Below are 26,619 nucleotides of genomic sequence, written 5' to 3' on the forward strand. Positions count from 1 at the left end.
AGGATGGATCCCCCACGCCGTGGAGAGTCGTGCAGAAGTGTTTTCCTGAAGAAAGACCGCCAACAAGCCTTGCTAGCTGCAAGTCGTGCGGTTAGCGTTTTTGGATGCTGCTGTGGCCCAGGAGGGACCAGGATGTCGCCAATTGCGTCTGGGGACAGAGGGGGCGTCGAGCAAGACAAGGACCCCTCTCAGAAGCAGGCAGCACCCGCAGAAGTGCCAGAACAGGCACTACGAAGAGGAGTGAAACGGTGCTCACCCGAAGTCGCACAAAGGAGTCCCACGTCGCCGGAGACCAACTTAGAAAGTCGTGCAATGCAGGTTAGAGTGCCATGGACCCAGGCTTGGCTGTGCACAAAGGATTTCCGCCGGAAGTGCACAGAGGCCGGAGTAGCTGCAAAAGGCGCGGTTCCCAGCAATGCAGTCTGGCGTGTGGAGGCAAGGACTTACCTCCACCAAACTTGGACTGAAGAGTCACTGGACTGTGGGAGGAGTCACTTGGACAGAGTTGCTGGATTCAAGGGACCTCGCTCGTCGTGCTGAGAGGAGACCCAGGGTACCGGTGATGCAGTTCTTTGGTGCCTGCGGTTGCAGGGGGACGTTTCCGTCGGCCCACTGGAGATTTCTTCGGAGCTTCTAGTGCAGAGAGGAGGCAGACTACCCCCACAGCATGCACCACCAGGAAAACAGTCGAGAAGGCGGCAGGATCAGCGTTACAGAGTTGCAGTAGTCGTCTTTGCTACTTTGTTGCAGTTTTGCAGGCTTCCAGCGCGGTCAGCAGTCGATTCCTTGGCAGAAGGTGAAGAGAGAGATGCAGAGGAACTCTGATGAGCTCTTGCATTCGTTATCTACCGAAATCCCCAAAGCAGAGACCCTAAATAGCCAGAAAAGAGGGTTTGGCTACTTAGGAGAGAAGATAGGCTAGCAACACCTGAAGGAGCCTATCAGAAGGAGCCTCTGACGTCACCTGCTGGCCCTGGCCACTCGGAGCAGTCCAGTGTGCCAGCAGCACCTCTGTTTCCAAGATGGCAGAGGTCTGGAGCACACTGGAGGAGCTCTGGGCACGTCCCAGGGGAGGTGCAGGGGAGTGGTCACTCCCCTTTCCTTTGTCCAGTTTCGCGCCAGAGCAGGGCTGAGGGGTCCCTGAACCGGTGTAGACTGGCTTATGCAGAAATGGGCACCATCTGTGCCCATGAAAGCATTTCCAGAGGCTGGGGGAGGCTACTCCTCCCCTGCCTTCACACCATATTCCAAAGGGAGAGGGTGTAACACCCTCTCTCAGAGGAAGTCCTTTGTTCTGCCATCCTGGGCCAAGCCTGGCTGGACCCCAGGAGGGCAGAAACCTGTGAGGGGTTGGCAGCAGCTGCAGTGGAACCCCTGAAAAGGCAGTTTGGCAGTACCAGGGTCTGTGCTACAGACCACTGGGATCATGGGATTGTGCCAACTATGCCAGGATGGCATAGAGGGGGCAATTCCATGATCATATACATGTTACATGGCCATATTCGGAGTTACCATTGTGAAGCTACACATAGGTAGTGACCTATGTGTAGTGCACGTGTGTAATGGTGTCCCCGCACTCACAAAGTCCGGGGAATTTGCCCTGAACAATGTGGGGGCACCTTGGCTAGTGCCAGGGTGCCCACACACTAAGTAACTTTGCACCTAACCTTTACCAGGTAAAGGTTAGACATATAGGTGACTTATAAGTTACTTAAGTGCAGTGGTAAATGGCTGTGAAATAACGTGGACGTTATTTCACTCAGGCTGCAGTGGCAGGCCTGTGTAAGAATTGTCAGAGCTCCCTATGGGTGGCAAAAGAAATGCTGCAGCCCATAGGGATCTCCTGGAACCCCAAATACCCTGGGTACTTCAGTACCATATACTAGGGAATTATAAGGGTGTTCCAGTAAGCCAATGTAAATTGGTAAAATTGGTCACTAGCCTGTTAGTGACAATTTGAAAGAAATGAGAGAGCATAACCACTGAGGTTCTGGATAGCAGAGCCTCAGTGAGACAGTTAGTCATAACACAGGTAACACATTCAGGGCACACTTATGAGCACTGGGGCCCTGGCTGGCAGGGTCCCAGTGACACATACAACTAAAACAACGTATATACAGTGAAAAATGGGGGTAACATGCCAGGCAAGATGGTACTTTCCTACACTTGGGCACACCATCAGTCGGACAGGGAAGAGGGCCGCCTGTTGATCGTTGCTATACCAGGTGTCGAATTCTCCAAGGCCTGGGGGCTGCGGTTGCAGTGGGTCCTTTGGCATCGGTTATCTTCGTCCAGGGCAGTCACGGTCAGGGGAGGTCCTCGGGACCTCCTCTGCAGGCGTTGTCATGGAGGGGTAGAAAGGCCAACCCAGGGTGGGCTCTTGGTCACCATCGCCTGGGGGTCCTCTCTTGGTCAGTTGGGCCACCTGGACTTTGGCCGTGGGCGTCGGGTGCAGAGTGGTTAGGATTCACGCTTCTGGAGTGAGGTGGGAGTCCTTCAGAAGAGGTTTCTTCTTATGTTTTTCTTTGGACAGGGCCGCTGTCCTCAGAAGTTCTTGATCCTCTGTGATGCTGGCAGTCCTCTGAACGTTTTTCAGAGTTTGCTGGACCTGCAGGATGCGTTGCTTTTCTTCTGCAGGTTCTTTGAAGCAGGAGACAGGCCGGTATGGCTGGGGCCAGGGTTGTTGTCTCCTTTCCTTCTCTGCTTCCGCTGAGCAGTCCTTCTTGTGAGGTCATCAGGAATCTCTCTCTGGGTTCAGGGAGCCCTTAAATACAAGATTTAGGGGCGTTTTAGGGTTAGAGGGCAGTAGCCAATGGCTACTGTCCCTAAGGGTGGCTACACCCTCCTTCTGTCCTCTCCCTTTGGGGAGGGGGGGTACATTTCTCTCCCTATTGGCCCTGATCCTCCAAGATCTGAGGTTTATGCAAGGAGGGTGTCACTTCAGCTCTGGACACCTTAGGGGTGGTCCTGGCTAAGGTGGGGACTCCTCCTTGTTTTTCCTAGTTATCGCTCTGGACTTGCCACCAAAATTGGGGGCTTTGTCTGGGGGCTGGGCATCTCCACTAGCTGGTGTGCCCTGGGGCATTGTAACATGAAGCCTGAGCCTTTGAGGCTCACCGCTAGGTGTTGCAGATCCTGCAGGGGGGAGGTGTGAAGCACCTCCACCCAGTGCAGGATTTGTTTCTGGCCTCAGAGCACAAAGGCTCTCACCCCAGGGGGTCACAAACTCATCTGCTAGTGGTATGCTGGCACATCCTAGTCAGTCCCACACTAGAGGATTAAGTAAGTTACAGGGGGCATCTCGAAGATGCCCTCTGTGTACATTTTTTAATACATCTCACACTGGCATCAGTGTGGATTTATTATTCTGAGAAGTTTGATACCAAATTTCCCAATATTCAATGTAGCCATTATGGAACTGTGGAGTTTGTTTTTTGGCAAACTCCCAGACCATATACTTAATGTGGCCACATTGTACTTACCATGTCTAAGAATGGACTTAGATACTGTAGGGGCATATTGCTCATGCAGCTATGGCCTTACCTGTGGTAGAGTGCACACTGCCTTAGGGCTTTAAGGCCTGCTACAGGAGTGATATGGGCATGCTTAGACGTGGGTCCCGTGCTTCCCATGCCACTGGATTCAAGCTAGCCTGGCTGATGAAGTGTGAAACCCCGAAACCGGTCCCAGGATGCTTGTTTCCAGTCCAGGGAAGACCTGGCCTGGCAATTCGGGCTGGACTGTTCCCATGGGGAACAGGGTCAAGACTGATTTGCATATGGCTGGGTCCAAACTGGAATGGCATGGGCAGCAAAAAAAGGATGGATTTAGGCCCAGATCTCTGTTCTGGGGGTTAATGTTTGACACTGTTTAGCATTCTTTTTGTATTATGGGTTTATCAGCAGCTTACAAGCCTGCCTGTTGCTTAACATTGGTTGGTTTTTGCGCTCTTATTTGCTAGTTTCTTATTCTATGGCTTTCTTTGTCCCAGGTTGCCCATCTTATGTTGGTTCCTCTCCATGAGCCTACACTATTTTATAGAATTCTTCCACTGCTCACTTTAAAGGATTTTTTTTTTTTTTTTTAAGCACTCCATGAGAGAGCTTGTGTTTACCAGCGGTCTCACTTGTGGGCTTCTCTCCTCCCAGGCTCCATGTTGCCCTCTCATACAGGTATGCTTCTCCCCTGCAGTAGTTTGCTTCTGTCTGTACAGCATGAACGAAAGGCTTTTGGGGAGCCAATAGGGCTCTACTGCGACCAACTGGCTTTGCCAGTGCTTGTTGTAATATCCTATTACCACATCTTCTACTCGTATAAACCCGGACACCAAGACTGATCTCACTACCTAAAATGTATTCTGTTCGGAAAAGAAAAAAAAACACGAATTGTCCTTTTGACATGCTCACCAAATCCTTCCAGTCGGCCAACAGTGGCACCTCTATCAGGTGATCTACCGGGGGAAGGGGGGTCGTTTTTCATTGCAGTACTACACCCTAGAATCCACTGCCTGATTGCATCTTCTCAGAGGCTAGTGCACTCCAATTTAGCCACCGCCCAGGAAGCCGACCTTTCTCATCAAGTCTATTTACTTGTATTTATTTTGTTTATTCTCGTTTGTATCAAACCATAATGTCTTGATAAATTAATTAACAATGTTACTGGGGACATTTTTGTTGAATCCTTAAGTGTTTATTTCTAGTATCATTACTGCTTCCTGAATATTGCTAGTCATTGCAGTTTTAACATTTGGTATTGTTTGCCTTTAAACATGATGCATATAAAACCCGCATGTGGCACGGTTACTGACTGCACAACACCCCTGTCCCCTGCTTCAGAGCACTGACCCTGGCCTCATTTGTTCATCACACTCTTCATCTTAGATCCTAACATAATTAATGCTCGTTCGCCGGCTCAGGAGTGAAATTTAAAGAAAGTTGTGTAAAAATTGTATGAATGTAGCAGAACTTCTCAATCTATTTACACACTTTACGCCTGAGGTGCAACATCAGTAGGCTTGGAAAACCACATATTGTTAAAGTGCAATTTGATAATTTATTCCATGAATTTCCACAAATGTGTTTACTCTAACAAATCTGTGATCATTTTGAAATATTATCAGTATTATACCTATGAATACTTTTTATATTTAAACTTCTTGTAATGTAGCTTCTAGAGGCAGAGCAAATGCCGAGGGATACTTCCACAATCGACCGGCAAGCGTAACTGCAGTTTAACTGACTCAAAGGTCGGGGTCCTGGCTACCTGGGGATGTGGGAGGCATTGCACGGCAGCCCACGTTAATGTTTGGCCCCTCAAATGACCCAAGCACCAAAGAGGTTCCTGCAAAAAACTATGTTAATTTAAACGAACTGCTCCCTCCATTGAATGTATGTAATGTGGGTCAAAAAGCACAGTGCCTGCCTTCACATTTGCTGCTTCATTTGTTAACTAATTCCGCGCTGCAGAGATAATTTTAGGAGCTCCACTAATGCCTGGTTCAGGTCTTAATTGTGACCAGGGAAGAAAACATAAGCTGTCGTTCAAAATAACACGCACTGACGAGAACACTGGTCGGGTATGTTTTCTATAATCAACCTTTATCTGTAACTTTTTTTTTTTTTCTGAACTGGGAAACATTTTTCTCCGTGGAAAATCCCTTTCCCAAAATACTATCGCATTGTTGGAGTTGATCCCAGGCCGATTATCACCTTTGGGAGAGATTTTCTCCTGACACTACAGGAGTTCATCTTTGGCTGTTTCCAGAGCATTAATGGGTTCGAAAAAAGTCCTCCTATATTGACGAAGTTTTCATTTAAAAACATTCCAGGGCATCCCCGCCCTTAAATGCCATTCCATGCCCATGCTATATGATTTACTTACTAACAGTAGTACACTGTAGTGAGCGAAAGTACACTAGTAAATAAATAGCCCACTGTAGGGGCACATTTTGTGACTATCTTGAAGACATTAATCAACCCATTTTCAAATGTAAGTTTATTTACATGTGCAAACGGCTTTGACAGTGGGCCCCATGGAGTGCTCAGAAACAGACTAAGATGAAGCGATACATGGTAACTGAAACTTTTATATTGTTTGTGAGAAGTATTGGAGAGCCAGTGATTATATGGATAAGGCATCTTCAGATTGCTTCACGCTCCTGAACAGGTCTGATCACACTGATGGCCAAAGGTGAAAGCTAACAATACTAGTCGTCAGGGTTGCGGTAAGTTTTAAGGTGAAATTACCAGTATTTCCATGTTGGGCTGGTAAGTGTGGCTGCTTTAAGAGTACTTCTTAAGTGTGACAACTACCATTTTAGTGTGATTAAAACAAATACTTATCGGCAAGGACAGTAGCAATGTTTCTCAGAAGGCCTCGTTCTTTCAGGGTGCAATGCCTTTAAAAGCTAGTCTGAAAGTCCTGCTGTAGATTTAATGACACGATATTAGTAGTCACATTTAAGAACCCAAGACCTGAAAGGGCATATTCTGAGCTCCCCTATGAACAACCACTTAGGGTATGGCAAGCAAGAGTTTCTAGTATGAAAATATTGCACGTTTATTTGACAGCTCCAGCCTACAGTCTTTGTAAGAGGTCTGGTCTCTTGTTGAATTTATCCTGATGGGTTATTGCACCTGCTCAAGAGATGTTTATTTTGTTTGCAAAATCTAGGTTGCGATCGGGGTGAGATTGTTTGTTAGGCTAATGAGCCTGCTATAGATTGTATGGTATAAATAATGGCATGTGTCAGTGTTATGAATTTGAAAACCCCATATATAACCTTCTATTTCATGGAAGGCCTGCTATACCGGACTATCTATCTTTAATATCCAGATAACTTTTCGAGGGTCACCACACCGTGGAATCCTCATCATTACCTTTGAGCCTGAAAGTAATTGTATTATAATTGACTTCTCAAAGTTTTTGTACATTACCAGCTAACCTTTTGTGATTTTTAAACACCATATTATAAGCTCTATGAAGTATGGAAGTATATCACTGCTTTTTACATTGATTGTATTTAATGACTCCTTTGAAATTAAGATTTTAATGTTTGTAAATTTTATTTTTATAAAAATGTCATGTACTTCATTGCTATTGATGAACCATGCTATTTTTTTTTGCATGAGTAAAATTTTTAATTGTTTAAACAATAAAAGAAATAGATTCATTGATGTACTTTGTTCCTGTCCACACTGATTGATTCAATTAACCAAGTGAGATTTATTTTTGATGCATTAGTTGCTGAAATATACAGCATACGTGTTTGAAGTGCAGCTTAGGAAATGTTCCTAAAAATAGCTCACTATTGGTACTACACACCAGCTCGGTTGGCCACATGGAGGCCGGGCAGGGATCCTAATTGCTGGAGACACCGTGGCCAAGTTGGTACCTAAAAACATCTTCTCTGCTACTTTCCCAAAATACAGAAGTTCTGGACAGATGTCTTCACAGACATTGACATAATGTATGACACTACGTTATCTAAATTTCCTAGTTGTATCCTTTTAGGCTTCCCGAATATTTTGATCTATCCACTGAAATCTGGGAGAGGGCGGGCTATAAAGTAGATTGACTTGCAGCTAAGCAGGTTTTGCTACCCCGCTGGGGTACTGATGCTCTACCGTAGGAACTCCTGGGGATGGAGAAACTTGCGGAGTGACTAACCACTCTCTACCACAATTCGATGAAACTTGGGGTCCCGGTATACAGTTCTTATCTGGTGAGTTCCAGGAGTTAATAAGTCCTATCTTTGCGTAATGCGATTCACACACTCAACCCTTTCAAGTGACTGATCCAATCCAAATTTGCTCTGTTTGCTCTCTTCCTGGAGAGTAGTGGGTGCCTTATCATGCAACGCTTGGGTCTGACGAGCCTGCTCCTTTTTGCCCATCCCTTCCTTTCCTTTCAACACTCTTGACTGTTTCTCAAGGGTGTTATTGGTTTCATAGGCCTGTGTATGTAGATGTAATTTGTTGTAGTTTTCTCAGACTAAAACAAATAAAACCGAGTTAAGCCATAAAGGTGAAGCTCTGTTATGGAAGTGATTGGGTTTCTAGGGTACTTGGCAACCACTTAACTGCTTCATACCTGACCTTTAGATGCACCTATAGGAATGCTGAACAATACCCCTTAAAGTAAATATTTTCCCTTTATAGTGTATATAGCCAGTTCTAATGCTTTCTACCTTCACCACTCAGAGAAGCACATGTCGTTTTGACTGGTGCTTTTGAACAGATGTAATTGAACTATTAATCAGCTGACGCACCTTCACAGTAAAACTAATTGTGGGGCCTGCCTCCTAAACCCCACACGCTGTAAAATTGCATTTAAATTACATTTAGGTTTCACTTATTTTCTCTAAGGTCATTGATGGATACACTCAAAGCTACCTGTAAACTTGTTTTTCATTAGAGGTAGTGCAGGTAAACTGTGCCCACACAATTGGGTGCAGTGGTGGAGTTGGGAACCTTCACCCTTTGCGTGGACAGATGAGGTTTTCAGCCTTTTCTTGAATTGAAGTTTATCCCGTCAGGCCCTCCAGGAGCAATTATTTCCTGAAACAGAATGTCCTCATTAGTACATCCTCCAGAATAAATTGCTTACTTCAGAGGCTAGACGTCCACCACCTCAAGTAACTGGTCGACGATGGGGTGTCTCCCACTTAAGGGCAGTTCCTATAAAAAAAATATTTAAAAAACGATCAAGCTTTGCTTTTCATGAAATTGAAGAAATGAGGGGGAAAAAAAGCAGCATGTCAACTGATACAGAGCCATTACATATCAACCGATGGTAGAGGTAGATCTTAAAATGTTTGACAATTCCTTCAAATAAAATAACACAAAAATTAACAAAGCATTAAAAACTGTTTGCTTTAAAGCCGTGCACACAGTACAGATTTCCCTACAAATACCAGCAGTGCTTAATTTGAGTAGGTGGGGGCCACAGGCACTTTTCTTTGGGGACCAGCACTTGTTCTCTGTAAATGTCTGATGCCAAAAAATGAGGTGGGGGGGAATAAAGCTGAAAGACTGAGGAAGAGAAGAGAGATGTCGTCATAAAGGAAGAAAGCAGGAACCTACAAAGTAATATAAAGGGGCAGGGAGTGTCTGGCAGTGGATTAAGAGGCGTGAGTTGAATTCAGGAATACACAGCCATTTAGTTGCACTGGACGTGGGCTGCTGAGCAGAGCTTTGGGTACTGGCGCTCATTCATCAAACTAAGCACTGAATACCAGGAACAGCATACACCCTAGCACCCTTTTTTAATGATGGCCATGCCCCTCTAGTCTTATATTTCTGGCTGTATGCATGTCAAGGGTACAGTGGTATCGAGTCTGTGTAAACCTCTAAGCATTTCCTTTGGAACTGGATGAGGCAAATGTTCATGGAATCAAACAATTGCACTTTGTGAGCAGTGGAATGATTTTTTTAGTTGTTTTCTGATCTAAGATTCTGATGTTACATCATATGGTCTCTTGAATTTATTTATTTATGACCGTTAATGGTGATTGCCACAGGAATTTATGATCCAAGGTGAAGACCATATACCTGTAAGCTTGAACTGTTGGAAGTGGTATCTTGCCAAATACCCTTTTTAGCTAAATGGTTTTTTTTTTTCATTCCTCAGTGTCATAACTTGGGTCCTATTGTTTCAAACCACTAAATAATTATTATATTAACCTTTTGGAACCATACTGTTTTTAAAATAATAATAATAATCTATGGGTTGTTCCAGCATAACCATGTAGTGTAGGTAGTATAATTCAGGTATGTACCACAAAACGTTGGCATAAACAACTTAGCACACACCTTCTCTTTTCAGTCACTAATATAGATGTTAAATAAGGTAAAGGCACGCATACATCCGTACCTCACACCATGTGAGAACTTTATCTAATATAGTGAGCCATTCCTCAGTAGTTTTAACTTTTGACCAAGTTTTAGTATGCACCTGGTGGAGAATATTCACTTTCCACAACGGTGCAGTCCTTGTTTACCTCCTTGGACGACAACCTATATATTCTGGTTCCCTTTATGAAATTCCACAGTAAGTGTCAGATAACGTGCAGTGGCGTAGTTGACTTCACCAAGAGGTGTCCACTCATCATAATTTGTGCAACTGCATTGTGCGTAGCACATCACAAAATGGAAACTTGGAAATCATTATGTTGGTTGTTACCTAGACAAGCAAGTGACTTATTACCATTCTGAAAAATCTTTCAGAGCAGAGCATTAGTCCTGGGTGCCCTCTACAAAGGAATGCGAACTGCACCTCTCAATCGTGAATGGAAATATTATAACTCGTCTTTTGTGACTCCACATAGCCAAAACCATTATTGTCTCACCAGTCGGACCCACTAAAGCAGGATTTCTTACTCTTTCCCTTCCCCTGCTTAGTAAGCTCATTATATTATCAGTCTAACATTTTGGTACGAGGACAGCAGTATCCCTTTTGCCCAAAAATTACTTGTTCATACGCCGTTGACAATGCAATGATCTCTCAACTTAATCTAGTGGTTTATGGGATGACATCACTGGGCTTCAGGTGTTAGTATATCAGTCACTGATTTATTTATTTTTCTTTCTTTCTTTTTTTTTTTTTTTTTTATTTTTTTTTTATTTTTTTTTTTTACAATTACTCTTTATTTTATTTTTTCTTGATAAAATGTTTCTTATTCTGCAGAGACCGTTCAGCCTAAAAACATTTTACAGATGGACTCAAACTAGTTAAGTGTTAGTAATACAAATTTCAAACATTTAATTATTTTAATCATCCACTCAGAGATTGCACCCTCTTATTCCACCCAGTTTTCTCAATACCTCAAATCAGTACTGAAGAGCACCACTGAGTTGAAATGTCAGCACATCTATGAACCTTTAAGCCATAGTTCCGCAAGGTTAACCAATGTTTTGACATATTGGTTCCACAGTGCAGTTCAAGGTATCCTGCTCTGTAACGCCTATCGGAGCCCAACTGCATTCTGGTGCGTTTGCCCTTCATGGGGATCATGATTTGATAAAAAAGTCAGGGCTTAATTGGGAATTGGTTTCTAACACAGTAAGCAGCTGGAATACAGATGTTATAGCGAAGAGACGTGGTATAACGGCTGATGGTTACTTGTGCATGAAACATCCTCCTCTTCTGACCTAGTGGACTTAAATGGCAGTCGAAAGAGCGCATGATGTAATTAGTGAGATCAGTTAAGAGAGTGTTGTTAGGAGTTGCATTGGCAGGAGTGAAAGACCTCCTCACTGGGCATTTAATGGCTGGTTGGGAAACGAGGGGGGATCAGAGATTCATTAACAGAGCATATGTAAATGGTATGTATGAGGGTAAACACTGTATACTCTAGTTCTGAATGAAGTTGAAGAGGCCCATGGGCAGCCTATTGGTTCTATTTATGAAAAACTGAAAAAGGTGGTTTAACAAACTTGTCTAATGTTCTCCTCCCTTTGATTGTTGACAGAAAAAAGCTAAAGGCCAGGAGCTGTTTGATCAAATCATGTTGTATTTGGATCTGATCGAGAAGGATTACTTTGGGCTCCGGTTCATGGATTCAGCACAAGTAGCGGTAAGTATAGTTGCTGAGCACTGGACTATAGATGCACGGTTATTTGGATATAAGTAACATTATGGTGAAATACATTTTGCCAGGATTTTAGATTCCACTTGTGTTTTGCTTTCTAATTCTAAACGATTTTAGCAGGCTAAGCACATTAGGTGCTGATACGTTAAGATGTACCTGACTTACTACAACAATGCATGGACATTACAATTCTGCAGCAAGTCTTCCCTCTTCCAAGAAAGGTATTGCCAGAATTGAAGAATTTAAGACAGTTGCTGTGCTTGTCTCTTGCGCCTTGAAAATATTTTTTCTGCTCAAACTATAAGCAAATCACTTGCTGTGAATATAAATGGACAACATGTCTTTTGAGTGGCCTTACTTTTATGCATCTGTTCTTTACAGTGACTTTTTTTGTTTGGCACATTCCAGAGATTCAGACTAGTAGTAGATGGAAGGCAATTCATTTTGAGGATAGACTGGTTTTAGTGTTGCGTTGCCTTTATCATCTCTAGTCAATAATTCTTGGTTTAAAAAATCTAGGGAAATATTTCAGTTCATTATGAAATGCCTTGGCATATCTTATTATAAACCTTTAGTGTTGTGAAATCTGTATTTGCAACGAGATATGAATGAACAGAATTAGCTATGATTGATTTTTTTGGGCAAGATGATCATTAATGCTTAGCTAGATATCGCATTTGGGAGCCTTTTCTTTCGTGAATGCGTTCTAGGCTATTAGCTGGCTCGGGAAGATTAGTTTTAAAGTGGCAATGTGTCATGGGGTGAACACATCCAGTTTTTTTGTCTGACATAGTTTTGAAATATTGCAATTCAGTTGCATAGTTATACAAACAGGTTTGTCCCTTATTTTTTCTTATCTTGTATGGTTAGTTCATGTACCGCGAGCTTGATTTATGTAATTAAATGATTGGATTATCGTTATTGCCTTGCAGTGGGATAACAACCTGTCTTATAAATTTGCAGAAATATGAAACAAGTGGCAGTACAGCACATGGCCTCCCACTGTTTCTCTCTGCATGCCCCTCCTTTTTTTTTTCTTGCTTTTGGACAGCTTGGCGACTGTCGGGAAACTATGAGATGACTGTCTGTTCCACGGCTGCTCCTTCTTTATCTGCTTCGGAGGAGGTTTCTTGGTGTTTGCAAAAGATCACCTGCATCACATTTTCTTAACAGAAGTATTGGGCTTTACCTGCGTGTTGTTTTGTTAGTCTACTTTCAGTGGCTGACGTTTGCAAGACCTACATAGGGCATTGGCACTTATGTCATTTTATCAGCTGGTTACTCCATCAGGGTGAGATTAAGTACCTGTATGGTGTATTCAGATTTGTGCTGCAGGAGACCTTGGCATTTTCAAATGCCAAAGACCTTTACAATGTAGAGGCATCAAGCACGGAAAACAATAGTATTGTCCGGGAGAGTGCCACCTTCTGTGATTCTTCCTTTCTGTTAGACATTCATGGGGATTATCCTTTCCTAATATGAAATTTCATGCTCTGAAGTAAGACTCCTTGGATACGAAAAAACTATTTACAGTTATGAAGTTCATGGTGTTTAGGGGGAAAACACAGTCTGGATTCCAGGCTTCTGTTAGATCACATTTCAGAACTAGTTCTATAAAGTGTTTATAGTTCCAACCTATATCTCTTCTTGCAGGTTTAATGGGCCACTGCTGGAAGACCCTGATAAACGCCACCAGCCAATTTCCTTCCTGCAATCCTAGTACAACTCTGGTACCAATTCACAAGATTAACCAAGCAAAGCACATTTCCATTGGAAAAGATCCATGGATAACTCTTAAGTTCTCAAAGTTAAATTGGTAAAAAGACCCACTTTCCTTGAGCATCTGAAAAGCATAAACGTATGAAGGGTGATAGTAAACTATCATCCCTTCATTGCATATTACCTTCTGTATATTGCCCAACCTTATAGTTTTTTGTAAAGAATTGGAGACTTTGGTGTTAACCTAAATGTTTTTTACTATTGGAATATGTCTAGAACTAAGTCAGTTGTTGGCAAGAAAATGTAATTGTCATAAAAGCCTTTTGTGGACCACTAGGTTTACTCTTCAACCACTTTAGATGGCAGTATATATTTTATTTAATATAAAATATATACTGCCATCTAAAGTGGTTGAAGAGTAAATATATATATATATATATATATATGTATATATATATATATATATATATATATATATATATATAAAATATGCTTTTTCATGAAACTTTCCAAACGCAAATTTACCCAACTCAGATCATTCTTGTAAGGTTTCGGGGTAGTCTGTCAAGCCGTTGCTAAATAAAAAGGGGTGTGTTCAAAAACATTTCTTAGTTTCCAAAACACATTTTGGGAAGCGATACAGACAAAACAGCTGAATGGAATTACATCAAATTGAGCAGAAAGTCAGAATTTTACTTGGTGTGCTTTTCACGAGTTGGTGTAAGTCTGGTCAGCTGTATTGAAGAAATGAACTTTTAACAGATGATTGAATGGTTCAAAAATGTGAATGTGGATGGTTGGTCCCATAGGACTAGCACAATACAAAATTTAAAAAGCAAGGGGTTTCTGATTTGCCAAGAGGGGTGTTTTTTTTTTTTTTTTTCTTCCTACGGTCTACCTTTTTGCTGCTGCAGGAACCGAGCAATATAATTGACTGGTTGCAACTGGAAGTAAAATGCACAAGCTTTTCTGGGTGACACTTACACAGTCCTGCGATACCAAGGCTGTGATGCTCGATCGCAGGAGTACTTCTGTTCTGCCCAAAAAAAAAAAAAATTATATATATATATATATATATACACACATACGTACATACACACACTTATGTGGAGGGAGCCATTGGGGGGGACTATTGGGATTGGGGACTGTGAAGGTTTGTACTCAGTTTTGTACGTAGGATCTGGCAAGAGGCCACCCTGTGCTCCTGACACCTGCTGTGCATTGTTGAAGAGTGCTCCCAGCGAGTGGTTTGCTGCTCCTGGGAGGTTGTGTTCCGGGCCTCGCCATGCATGGTAGTGGGGTTCACCTCTCCCGGGGGTGGGAGCAGGTTGTCAACAGCTGTTCTCAGCACAAGAATTTGGTCATCTGATTTAAAAAAAAAAAAAAAAAAAAAAGAGAGAAAAAAAAATGCGGCAGGGGTTTGTTGCCCGTGGTGGGGTTGGGGCCAGGACCTGGCCTGTGACCATGCATCCAGGGGTAGAGGGATGGGTCTTTGGAGGGGCTTGTGGTGGATTAAGCCAACTCCTTTCCTCCACAGGCCATGGCCTGTGACGAACCCACTGCTTCTCACAGCCAGGAATCAAAGCTTATTGTGATATTGTTGGGTGTTGATATAATACAAAAACTAATGTTTAAAAACATAAGACCACTGAAATTCACCATTTAGTTTATTGCGCTAGCTATAACATGAACCCCTAATATGTCCTACTTATGACGTCACATATTGCATCACTTATGACATATTACATTATTGAGGTCCTTTACTCATTGGTTCAAATGACTTCACTGACGTCCTTCAGCAGATATGACTGTTTACTATAAGCTTTTCATATTGGAAGGTGTCTACCTAGATACATGTAGAACCAGTTTTCCATAACCTCTGGAGAACCAATGGGTGTAAGCATGTTCTGACACAACTGCAAGCCCTCTGTGTGGTACTCCTTAAAGAACCCAGGTAAATTCTGAAAAGTTTATATAAAACGTGGAAGCATTTCACCTACATCAGATAATATTACTTAATTGAGAGATTATTAAAAGTGAAAGTTTTTAAACATGCATTTAGAAACATTCCTGTCTGACAATGCAAGGTTGTTTCTCATGAATAGTAAAGAGCCCTATTGTATAATGTCAGTTTCATCTCGGTGTCCTTGAGCTTGTTTCATGAGGACCTGAGGACTGAACGTAAAGCAGTACCATTGTTTAACAGCCTGGTTCTCATGAGAACTATGGAAATCATCTCATACCATGAGAAGGAATGCAGATTGCAGTGAGTGATCTACATTTGTTAAACTATTGGATTGTCATGGAAAGGAGAGACATCTTCTCACCAAACCTGGGAAATTAGATGTTGCAAACTCGACTTGTGCCTTAATTCCTATTGGACCTTGCGCTTTTTGCGTAATGTGGACTCAGCAAATTAACTAATAAAGTTGTTTAGAGTATTTTAATTAAGGGGAGGACTTGTAAGTTTCAGTGAGAGTCCCCTATAGAATCTTGGTCTGTCAACTTGCCCCTTGGATGTTTTCCTTACTTTCATGTGCAGCCCATGTTCTGCACTTTCCCCTGATGGTACTTCCAATGGGCTTTACTGATGACAAAACTGAATTCGATGTTGGGCCTAGGAGAGGTATATTCCAATGGATATGTTATTTTCCCTTGACATGCTTTTCTTGAGCAGAATTAGCATACTCCCAACTGCCTCTTTTGTTCTAGTTAATTTAACTTTGCCCGAGATAGATGACTTTCCAAATTATTTCTGTCTTGGCTTTTGACTTTTGCCCGCGTGTGTTAGCCCAACCCACACATGCTGGTCCTAATTTGTCTAGAAGTGGGGAGAACCTATGTCCAAATCCTGAATTACAATTCTTTGTAATCTGATTTGACTAATGTATTCACAGTATGATTTAAAGAATGTTTCTCTGTCTCACATTATCTCTTTATTAATGAATATGCATTATTTTCCTTGAATGTCTAATACTGTTGATGTTGAGTAGATTACACATGTTTCTTAGGTTTGGTCAACACATAGTGTTTATTTACCTTTACAATTTGCTTTTGGGCAGTATTTGCATAACTCTGTGGTTATAAAATAAAGCTTTGAAACTTTTTATTGAGTGGATCATTCTTCCGTGGCCACATGGGTCATGGTGTTTACATTTGTTTGAGTTTGAATTGATTGTATATGGCTACCACACTCTTCACAGGGTCAAAAGATGCCATCGACATCAGGGAAGCTTTTTTGAATCCTGTGAAGGATGAGAAAAATGTGTTAGCAAATCTAGTAGCAGAGGGACTGTTTAATCTCACGAAGAGGGAAACCATTGATTTGGATTAGTGTTAAGGGTGACAGATTTGGTAAAGGAGTTTTTCTGTGGATAGTTGAGGTTAATGATGTTGAGCATTGTTGAGCAAGGATTTGCGCTGTGTTGCTTTTACTATAAATTTTACTATAAATTGCGGTGAAATGTGATGTTGTGAGGTGATTGTGGAGTCATACTCTAAGACATTGTAGTGCTTTGTGCTAAAAAAAATGTCAGCAGTTGTTGGTGACTGGTCCATCTAGGCCTAAGACTCTGGAGTAACACACAGGTGTATGGAGACACTTGGTTCATTTATTGTCTGCAGTGAGGTATTGGTCGTGAGGCTCCATTGACCGTAACAGCACTTTTCTTTAAGTGAGTGTGAGTTGTTGGTTAATATTAGGTGAATCCTGAGTGCACGTGAAGGATCCATATAAAACAGGGTGAGCTTTGCTCCACATCAAAGCGTTTGAGTCCTACCCGTAGTGAGCAGACAGATATATATATATATATATTTTTTTTTTTTGCTTTTTTGTTTTTTTTCTAGTGCTCGCAGGGAGTGTGACGTCAGTTGAGCCACGTTGAGATTGGTTGTTTAGTTAGAAAGCCGGGTACATAGTGGTGGACAATGTTGCATTGCCATTGATTAAGAAGAGCTTGTGAAAAAAATTGTGGGATTGAAATTACTTTCTGGTTTCGTTGAAATTCATATTATTGAGTGAAATTAGTGTAAAAAAAGAATTTTTTAAAGCTTTAAGAAGTGCGCTGAGAGATGTTTATTCCATTTAGGGAGGGTGAACAGACCTCACCGGAAGGGAAACCAGCATATGAAGTGGCAGAGGCAAGAGGCGTTTGAGCATGCATTTGGGTTAGACAGTGGTGTAGGATCACTGAGAAAGGTTTATTGACTTTTCCATGTTATGGAACCCTTAATTTGAGAATTTTAGAAAATTTGAGGAGAATGTTGTGCTAATTAAAGCCTCCTCCTTTACCCACCCAAATTGAAGCTCTTGCTATTTGGTAACTTGGTGCTAGACAAAAAGAAACAGCAACATTTCAGAACAGAATGAGGAGAGCAGACACTAGCAGAAGGTAAATGGGTTGAGGAACAGAAAATGTGGAAAGGAGAGATGTTAGATGGGCTGAGAATGTTTCTAGCTATTACAGAAGAAGTTGTTGGGAGTGTAGGAGGCTGGCTCAGTATATGGTGTACACCTATGATGTGGCACCCTGTAACTGAGCGCAGACAACCCTTAGTTATAGTGAATAGGTGTCCAGATAGCAGAAGCTCTCTAAGGGTAGCTGTGGTGAGCAGCAAAAGCTCATCTAGGAGGAGTGTAAAGCACTTGCAATACTGCAATAGTCAGTCAGTAACTCTCACACAAGAAAGAACCACACCAGGTGTTGCAAAAAATGGTGTACTTTTTTTTTTAAACATTTTTTTTATAGCACTACGGCTATGCTAACATTGGTATTTCTCCAACTGGAGATATCTTCACCCAAAATATGCACTTAAAAACAAACAGAAATAGAATAGAAATACATGGGGTCCTATGGGTTGGGGGGGTGGGTTGCAAGCCGTATACTAAAGTTATGTAAGAATGGAGGTGCCCAACCCGGGTAAGTGTGTTAGAATCCCAGGGGCTGGAGGAGCAAGAAGGTACCAGAAATCCCACAAGTGCCAGAGTGCAAAGTCATCATTGAGACGGGTGTCCCATAGGCTAACAGAGGACTGTTGCGGTTAGATTTAGTTTTTTTATGGATTCAAGACCCTTCCCAGTGGACCCCGAGGAAACCAGTTGGCACAAAGAAGTTTGGAGAGTTCCCCCACACGTGGATACCCAGAAGACTGGAGTATCGGCACCTGGGTGCCCAGGTACATAAGGGTGAATTGGCATTGGACACCCTCGGAGTCTATGGAAACCTCGGTTGTCCAGCTGCTGTTGTGACTAGTGGACCAGAACGGTGGAACTCAAAGGCGGACATGATTAACTTGAAAAAGAATGGGACTGTGTCAAGACCACTCAGATGTGCAGATGGGCTATGCCCACCCACTTGGAAGTGAAGTTCCTACAGGACGGTGAAGGAAGGAGTCCCGCTGCAGAGTCCAGGGGTGCAGGAAATCCTTGGGGTCACCCACGAGCTGTTCCATGTGAGTTGCCATATCACAGGATGGTCAGTGGCCAGCATGGTCACCAACAAGCTTTGGCAAACGCAAATAGATGAATACAAGAAGGTCACCAACAAGCTTTGGCAAACGCAAATAGATGAATACAAGAAGATTGTAGGTTTTTGAGGACCAGCAAGGTCCTAATGACTCGACCTTTAGACAGTCAGTCAGGGCAGGCTTTCAGCAGGGAGAAAAGCCAGCTGGAGTCGGAGAAGCCCCAATGAGTGACCCACTGGCAGCAGGCACAGGGTTTCTCAGGGACGCCTCAGCAGGACAAGAAAATAGGAGTCCATGTTGCAGGAGCTGCAGAGTGGAAGCTGATCTTTGAGTTGCAGAGTGCTGGAGGCCGGGGCTTCTTGGAGCCTGAATATCTCCTGTAGGAAGATCCAACAAGCCTTGGCAAGAGCAACAGTCGCAGTGCACACGGGTTTAATTTCAGTGACTGGAGCAAGGACCCACCATCTCCCAAGATGATCAGAAGACAAGGGGGATCCAGAGAGGACCAGAGAACCACCCCCTGTGAGCAGAGCCTTTTCGTTGTCCGTGGGACAGCAGGGTCCACCAGCCGGTCGTTGTTTTGAGGTGCCTGTGAAGGCAGGGGAGTGACTCCTTCACTCCAAGAAAGATTGCTTCTTGGGTGCAAACCGAGTCCTCGTCACCCTGGAGGATGCACAGCCACGAATGTTGCAGAAATCTGCAGGAGCTGGAGAAGCAATGTTTCACTGGGAGCCCTCCCAGCAGGATACAGTCTTGTTTCAGTTCCAAAAGCAGACCACCAGTGGTTCTGGAGGCCAGCAGCAGACAATGTCTTGCAGAGTTCCTTTAAGAGTCTTGCTCGACGAATCTGAGGACCCACCCCTCAGGGGGTTGGGGGAGCATTAAGTAAAGCTAAAAAGGGGGTTGGTCACTCTCTGTAGTGACCCACCTATCAGAGGGGGTCAGGGACGTCATATACCTGGCCAAACCAGTCAGATGCTCCCAGGGCCTCTGCCTACCTTGTTTCTAAGACGGCAGAATCAACTGGCCACCTGGCAGAGTTCTGTGCACCTCCCTAAGGAAGGAACTGGACAGGTGGGTGGTCACTCCCCTTTCCTTTGTGTGGTTTCACTCCAGAGCGGGAACCTGGAATTCCTGAACTGGTGCAAACTGAGCTATGCAAGGAGGGCACCAAATGTGCCCTTCAAAGCAGTCTGGTGGCACTCAAAGACCATCTCACCCCAGCCCAGAGACATCTATTTCAAAGGGAGAGGTGGTCACGCCTCTCCCTTCAAGGAAATCCCTTGCTCTGCCTTTCCCTGCTTGAGTTAGGCTCTTCAGCAGGAGGGCAGACAGTGTCGGGGGAGGGCAGCAGCGTGGGCTGGCAGCCAAGGCTATACAGGCATAACTGGGGGAAATTCTGTAAGGAACCCCCAGAGTACATGGAATCATGCAACTTGCACTAGGATCGGTGTAGTTGCAGGGTTCCAACATGTTTGATAGCAAATATGCCTAGGTTCAGAGAAACCATTATGTAGTAGGACCACTTGTGTTGACCAGTGTCCATTACATACTTTGAGGTGGCCTCCCCGCACTTAGAAAGGCCTGGAATTGGGGTCTGTAGGGGTACCTCTGCTCATGCAGCAGTACCCTCACACTTAAGATAAGAACATGCACCCTGCCCTTGAGCTGAAGGGCCTACCAGGGGGTGACTTATAGTGTCCAAGTGCAGTAACTGTGATATAAGGCAAGCCATATATCCAGTGTGAAAGGCGAGTGCATCATTTCACGCAGACTACAACGGCAGGCCTGCAGACATAGTTTTCAAGGGCTCCCATTAGTGGAATAATACATGCTGCAGCCAATGGAAGAACCCTGGTGTACCAATGCCCTGGGTACCTTAGTCCCATATACTAGGGACTTACATGGGTGCACCAGTATGCCAATTTTGGAGTGCACAAGCTTACCAGCAACCACATTTTGTAAAGAGAGCACAGACAACCAGGTTCCTTATTAGCAGAATCCCAGTGTACTACAGTGTAAACACACTGGCTCCAGGCAAACATTAGAAGGGTTCTGCAAACAGAACCCAGCTCCCTACAAAGAGTACAAAACCTCAAACGAAAAAGAAGCAGACAGAAAAGACAGAGCAGACAGCAAATAAGGGTAAAAAGACAGCTACACATGAGAGTGACTCAGAAGATGAGTTTATAAATCAATTTTTAATGATTTGTCCCATGCCATATCATTTGGTTGACAGATCAGTTATTAGCTCTGAATGTGCCAACAGCTCCAGTTTCACAAAGTTCGATTGAGCTATCCTCAACTACACCTGTCAGTTCAGTGATACAGGTGCCCATAATTTATACACAAATTCCTGTTGTTAGCACAGCAATTTACAAGCCCGGTTCTGAATCAGGTAATGCCAAGTACAAAAATTATTCAGATGGGGACTACACCTAATGTGACAGCACCTTTGCAAAATTTTAATCAGAACCAGACTATGCCCATGTATAATCCAGTACAGACAAACCCAAGTATTTCCCAGAATCAATCAGGGCAGGCTTTCGGTACACTATTAACAGGTCAAAGTGCTGGGATGTCAATTACTCAGTCAGACAAATTTGACAGGACCAGGTGCATTGAAAGTCCCTCTAACCATAGGTCCAGTTGTTCCATTGTGTGCTTTAGGTAATTCTGTAATTAACCTTCAGACTCCAAATCCCGTATCTACATGAGTGTCACCATATTAAATACAGTGATCAGTATATTCAGCTAATTTGGATGTGGAGGTTATCTTTTTTTTGTCCCAACTTAAACTCCTACACAAATTGAAAATTCTAGCCAGGTGGTAAACCAGTCAGGACCAATAGCAGAGATGTCCTCAGGGAACTCCAATTCCCCACATGCTCACACCAGATCAGATTGGCAGTATATATTGCACTACCCCACAAAATATGACCGAGAGGAGTAATATTTGTTTGCAGGGTTTTTCAGCACAACAGTTAAAGGAGTAGTTAGACAATCTGAGTAAAAGAGGAGCAACAACTAAAGTAAACAACAGTGTCAGAAGAGACCCCAGAAAGAGACCAGACAGTGAATGTGCCCAGATTAAAATTAGAATTAAATGATTTAACTGAGGGAACACTTGAGCTAGAAAGATTGGAATTGTATAATAAAGAAGAACTGCTTTTTATATGCAAATGTGTCATAAACCATGCAGGACTGATTTATGAGAAATTGGCTGAAAAATATGATGTAGATTTAGAAAAGTCAAAGCCTTTAAGAAGGAGTTACAGATTAGAATGCAGTTCCAAAGACATTGCAAACATGAGATCACCCGGCACAAGGATGCACATGAAGAAACTAATTTTGGACATTCGAACATGGGGAGCATTAGATAAATGGGAAGGAAGATGGACAAAGGAACGATAGAATAAGAAAGCAAAGCAGAATTTGCCTCTGGCTGGAGGAAATCAAGCTGATAGTGTAAAAATGTTGCCAATGAGGGAGATTCCAGGTGGAGGTTATGTACATGTCCCTTGGAGCGGAAGTGACATATTGTCATTCATAAATGATTACCCGAGATTGAAGGAGAAACCAGTAGAATGTTATAAGCAAACAGAGAGGTTTGTGAAACTTTCAAAATGGCTGTGGGAAGATTTGAATACTTTAACATAGTTATTCCAGTGGATGTGTGGGTTGAGAGGTAGATGAGTGTTGCTTGTCCAACTCATGAACCGCTGAGAGATCCAGTAACAGGTGCGATGTCTGAAGAGGTGATTAAAGGGTATTACAAACTGATTGAGTTCCTGGAAGACAAAGTTTCCCCAAAAGATGTTGATTGGCATAAGATTGACAGGACAGCACAAGAAACAAAGGAGTTGATTCATGCCTATTATGAGAGATTGTTTCATGCATTCAAACAGCATAGCGGGTCAGAAGTTATTGAGCCGAAAGACATAAGACATTTTGTGTTAGATTCTTGCAAGAATTTAAACCTGAAATTGGCAACTTGATTCAGGATCATTTGATTTGTTGGCAGAATAAACTGATTGAAGTACTGCAGTGTGCTCGGTACTGTAGTGAGGAAATTGAGTTGAAACAGAAAGCGTTTAAGAAGAAATTGATGGTGATGAAAATTAAATCTGCCTAGACAGCAACACAGAGTCCGCGAATGATGGTGAACACTAGTGGGATGCAAGAGGTGCAACTGCAGGGTAACTGTGTTTCCGTTTAGAGGTAGAGGACGTGGTGTTCGGATAGACCAGAGTGGTAATGCGTTGATGTTCAGTCAATGAAAAAACTGAGTCCATGTCATGCTTGCAAATGTTTTGGGTGTTGGAAGCAGGGGGTGTCCATACAGTAATGTGAATAATTTGGTGAAGAATGGTGGTGTTGATCAGACTGTGGACAATAGCTAAGTTCAAATTCAAAGAATCCAAAGACCCTGAAGTCAAAATGTGACAGTTCCTACTGAATTATAACAGATGCATGTCCCCCAACAGATTCAAGTCCCTCCGCAAATGCAGGTTCCGCAAGCCCCAATTCAACAGCAGTAAGTGATGGTTCCTCAGCAAAACATGATTCAGAGAGCAACTACAAACGTGAATCAGTAACACTGTACTCCTTAATTGATTTTAGTGAGGAGGAGGTTTCAGAAACATAACAGTGAAAAAAAACGCTGAGGAAGAATGCATGTTAGCAGCATCTTTACAGGTGGATCAATGTGGTCCCTATTTAAATGCCAGTGTTATGGACACAATGTTTCATTCCTTGGTGACACTGGAGCAACATGTTTCACTGTCAGAACCACAGAAGTACCAAAATGAGCCACTGTCAGGAAGAAGAGTTCAGGAGGTAGGAGTAGCAAATCCGCAGTTAATTAACTTGATTACAGAACATACCCAGTTAAAATAGGGCCATTTGAGGACCGACACCAATTTGTTGTTTGCTATTCAAGTTTTGTGAGCTTGGTAGGACGCCCTATTACCACTGCATTTAGAGTATTTAATAAAAATGAGAGGTTTTTAAACATGAAATTAGAAACATTTCTGCCCCTTCCCGGATGACAGTGCTATTGGTGAACGAGGAAGCTAGTCAGGGGTCATTTGTACAATATATGTGGGCTAAATTCTTATAATGCATGGTGCAAAAGTTTATTACATCAAAGTTTTTTTTTTTTTTTTTTTGTACAGCACACATGCTTAAGTCACATGTTTGAAGGTGCTGTCATGTGATAATGAAGGAAAAAAAGGAAAAAGAAGGGTCAGTGAAATAAAAGATTTGCCTAGGATCACACTATTTGAGACCAATGTTTGGTCAGCAGCATTACGGTTAGGTCGAGTAAATTAAGTCAGAAGAAAGACCTGATGGTCTGATTACATTTTTATTATTTATTTTTCTAACCTTGCTTATGAATAGGGCTGTGAACTCAGTCGGACACGGCCCATACTACCTGAACAGAGGAACTGATCACTGGATACATCCGAGGCCATAACCTGCCCAGGATAGCAATGTGGTTTTAGTTAATACTCATTGGTCTCAAGCAGAGTTCTACTCCTGCAGGACCCTTAACACACCAGTGGCTTTACTACGAATGCATTATTTATTCATTTGTGCCTGGTAACTGGAGTTACTGGGCCCATCAGTATTGAGTATAGTGCTGCTCGTTGGTATTCCTTCCCATCGAAGAAGTACACCTGCTGAATTTGCTGATTCCCAGAAAACACAACTCCTTGCTATTTCCTTGCCTCCTCCAGAGAGTGTGATTACCTGAGATTTTTCCGCACCATTTGTAATAGTGATCTTCGTGACAAATTAAGACCGAATTTATGGACAATTTAACGTGAGGGGAGGTTCTTTTTCCTGAAAGGAATCTCAGCAGAATGGTCTCCTGGCAAAGGGTTGAGCTGAAGTGGCATTCCACACAGTTACATAATTGCTCATCATTAGCAGTCGCCTAGTAAGGGAAATGGTACCCCGCCCTTCATGTATATAGCAAGAGGGCACTCTACATACATTGCCTACATACACTACATTTACAGCTGTGCTAGACGAGTAAAATACTTGGCGCACCTCACGTGGCCTGGGATTTACGCATGACTGATTGGAAAAAAAAATGGTTGGAGGGTGCAACTCTCTTTAGGCCCAACAGCATCCAGTGAGAATCGCGACTGTAGCCCGATGCCCAATAGCTGCTAGGTTGTGTGACTTGCACTGTTTTACAAATCTTCATATTCCGGTGCTTTCTAGAAAGCCCCTTTACTATTTCCCATTCACCCCGTTAATTTGCTTGGTAGGATTACTTACTTTATTCTGACCGTTACCTCGTTACTCTTCTGTTGAGTATCCCGGAAGGTGGCCTTCTTTCTGTGACTAGAACCGTTCTGTTCACTTGATAATGGTACTGTTTTTTGCCACCGCATACCAGCTGCTTGATGGTAGCAGTGGTTGGGCAGAAACCTGTTTTTTAGATAGACTTCTGGAATTTCAAGGTTTGCCCTGTTACTACCAGGAGAGCTTGTGCGGGTGATTATTTTTACGATTAAAGGTAACTCCTTGATCCCTTGACAATTCGTTCTGAACGAGGAGTATGTGATCAGCTATTGTGGTATACTCTACATTAATGACGCTATATAAAGTATGTTTGTTGGCCATTTTCTTGTTTACTACCTACTTGTAGTTCTGTTTTCTAATCGGATTTAGTGGGTGGATTATTGTGAAAGAACTAACACACGATGCGATTTTAGTTTTACTATCTTTGTTTTGTACAAAAAAGGTTTAATTAAAAAATGCAATATTTTAAAAAGCCAGTGCTTTGCTTTCGCACAGCACGTGGTGCAGTGATGACCAGAGCACTTGTGCACTTTTTTCTGTAGTCATTCACACAAACATGCCTTTTGTTTTCTACATATTTTGCAGTATGTCCGTTTTGCTTGGGGAAACAAACGGGTTAATTCAGTAAAACATAATCGGCTTACATAATATGCCAATTCACCTTTTAGGTCTTATCGGTCCTCTGTGCCATTGGTTTAGCTTTAATCAGTCCTAGCCCTGCACTAAAAATAGCTAATATTTAATCTGTTGCACAGTCATGTGCCATTACACTATTTTTCTAAGCGTTTAATTTCGTAGAGCCTCTCTGGTAGGGAATGAGCGCTTCCTAGCTTCTGTTCCTTACTGTACCAGTCTCCGAAACTAGCACTTTGCCCCCTCCCGCAGGAATGCGGAGGAGATGAAAGAAAACAGAACCGAGTTGGAGAAACATCAGCAGTTTCTCCGAAAATACCCATTCAGAAACCTGCGTCCCTCAAACTCCCCTTCCTCCTTTCTCACCCTCCTCATTCCAGCACAGCACACCCTCCCATTTCCATTGCGCTAATCTCCAGCACAGCTGCAAGTTCTCAGCATTGCTCTTCACGGAGGAGGCGTGGTCTGTGGCCAGATCCACAGCGCCTCCTCCGCACGGGCAGTGTTGTGTGACAAAGTGAGTAACGGGGTAGCACTGGGACAGAAAATAGGCCTGGGCACCAAAGTTTAAGTGGCCCGCATTAGTGAAGTAGATGGTTATAAAAGTGGCCCATGTATGGAAAATTGCATGGATTTGAGCTTGTCCCATCCACGGTTTGTTTTAATATCGAGGAAATCAACAGTAAAAACCAGCCCAGCAGCCCTTAAAACAGGCCCACAAAAAAAAACATAATAGGGACCATATACTGACTTGTCAGACCAGCCCACCAGGCACTGCCTGCTTGCCTTATATATATAGGCCAGTCAGGTATGAGAGGTGACCTTTTACCTAAATCCGTCAATAAGCTCATTATTAAAGTTGGTTCATGCCAACTTTACAAATAGTTGGTATT

At 42.9% G+C, this 26,619-nt stretch overlaps 1 protein-coding gene across 2 annotated transcripts in view; it reads left to right on the forward strand.

Annotated features, from left to right (window-relative positions):
- Positions 1–26,619, forward strand: part of EPB41L5 (erythrocyte membrane protein band 4.1 like 5) — an 873,454-nt gene that overhangs the window by 153,060 nt on the left and 693,775 nt on the right. For both annotated transcript variants that reach the window (XM_069224616.1, XM_069224615.1), the window contains exon 3: positions 11,471–11,575. In XM_069224616.1, the coding sequence (XP_069080717.1) occupies positions 11,471–11,575 (105 nt within the window). The remainder of the gene's footprint in view (positions 1–11,470; positions 11,576–26,619) is intronic.

The sequence above is a fragment of the Pleurodeles waltl genome, chromosome 3_1 (genome assembly GCF_031143425.1).
Source record: "Pleurodeles waltl isolate 20211129_DDA chromosome 3_1, aPleWal1.hap1.20221129, whole genome shotgun sequence".
NCBI classification, from domain to species: domain Eukaryota; kingdom Metazoa; phylum Chordata; class Amphibia; order Caudata; family Salamandridae; genus Pleurodeles; species Pleurodeles waltl.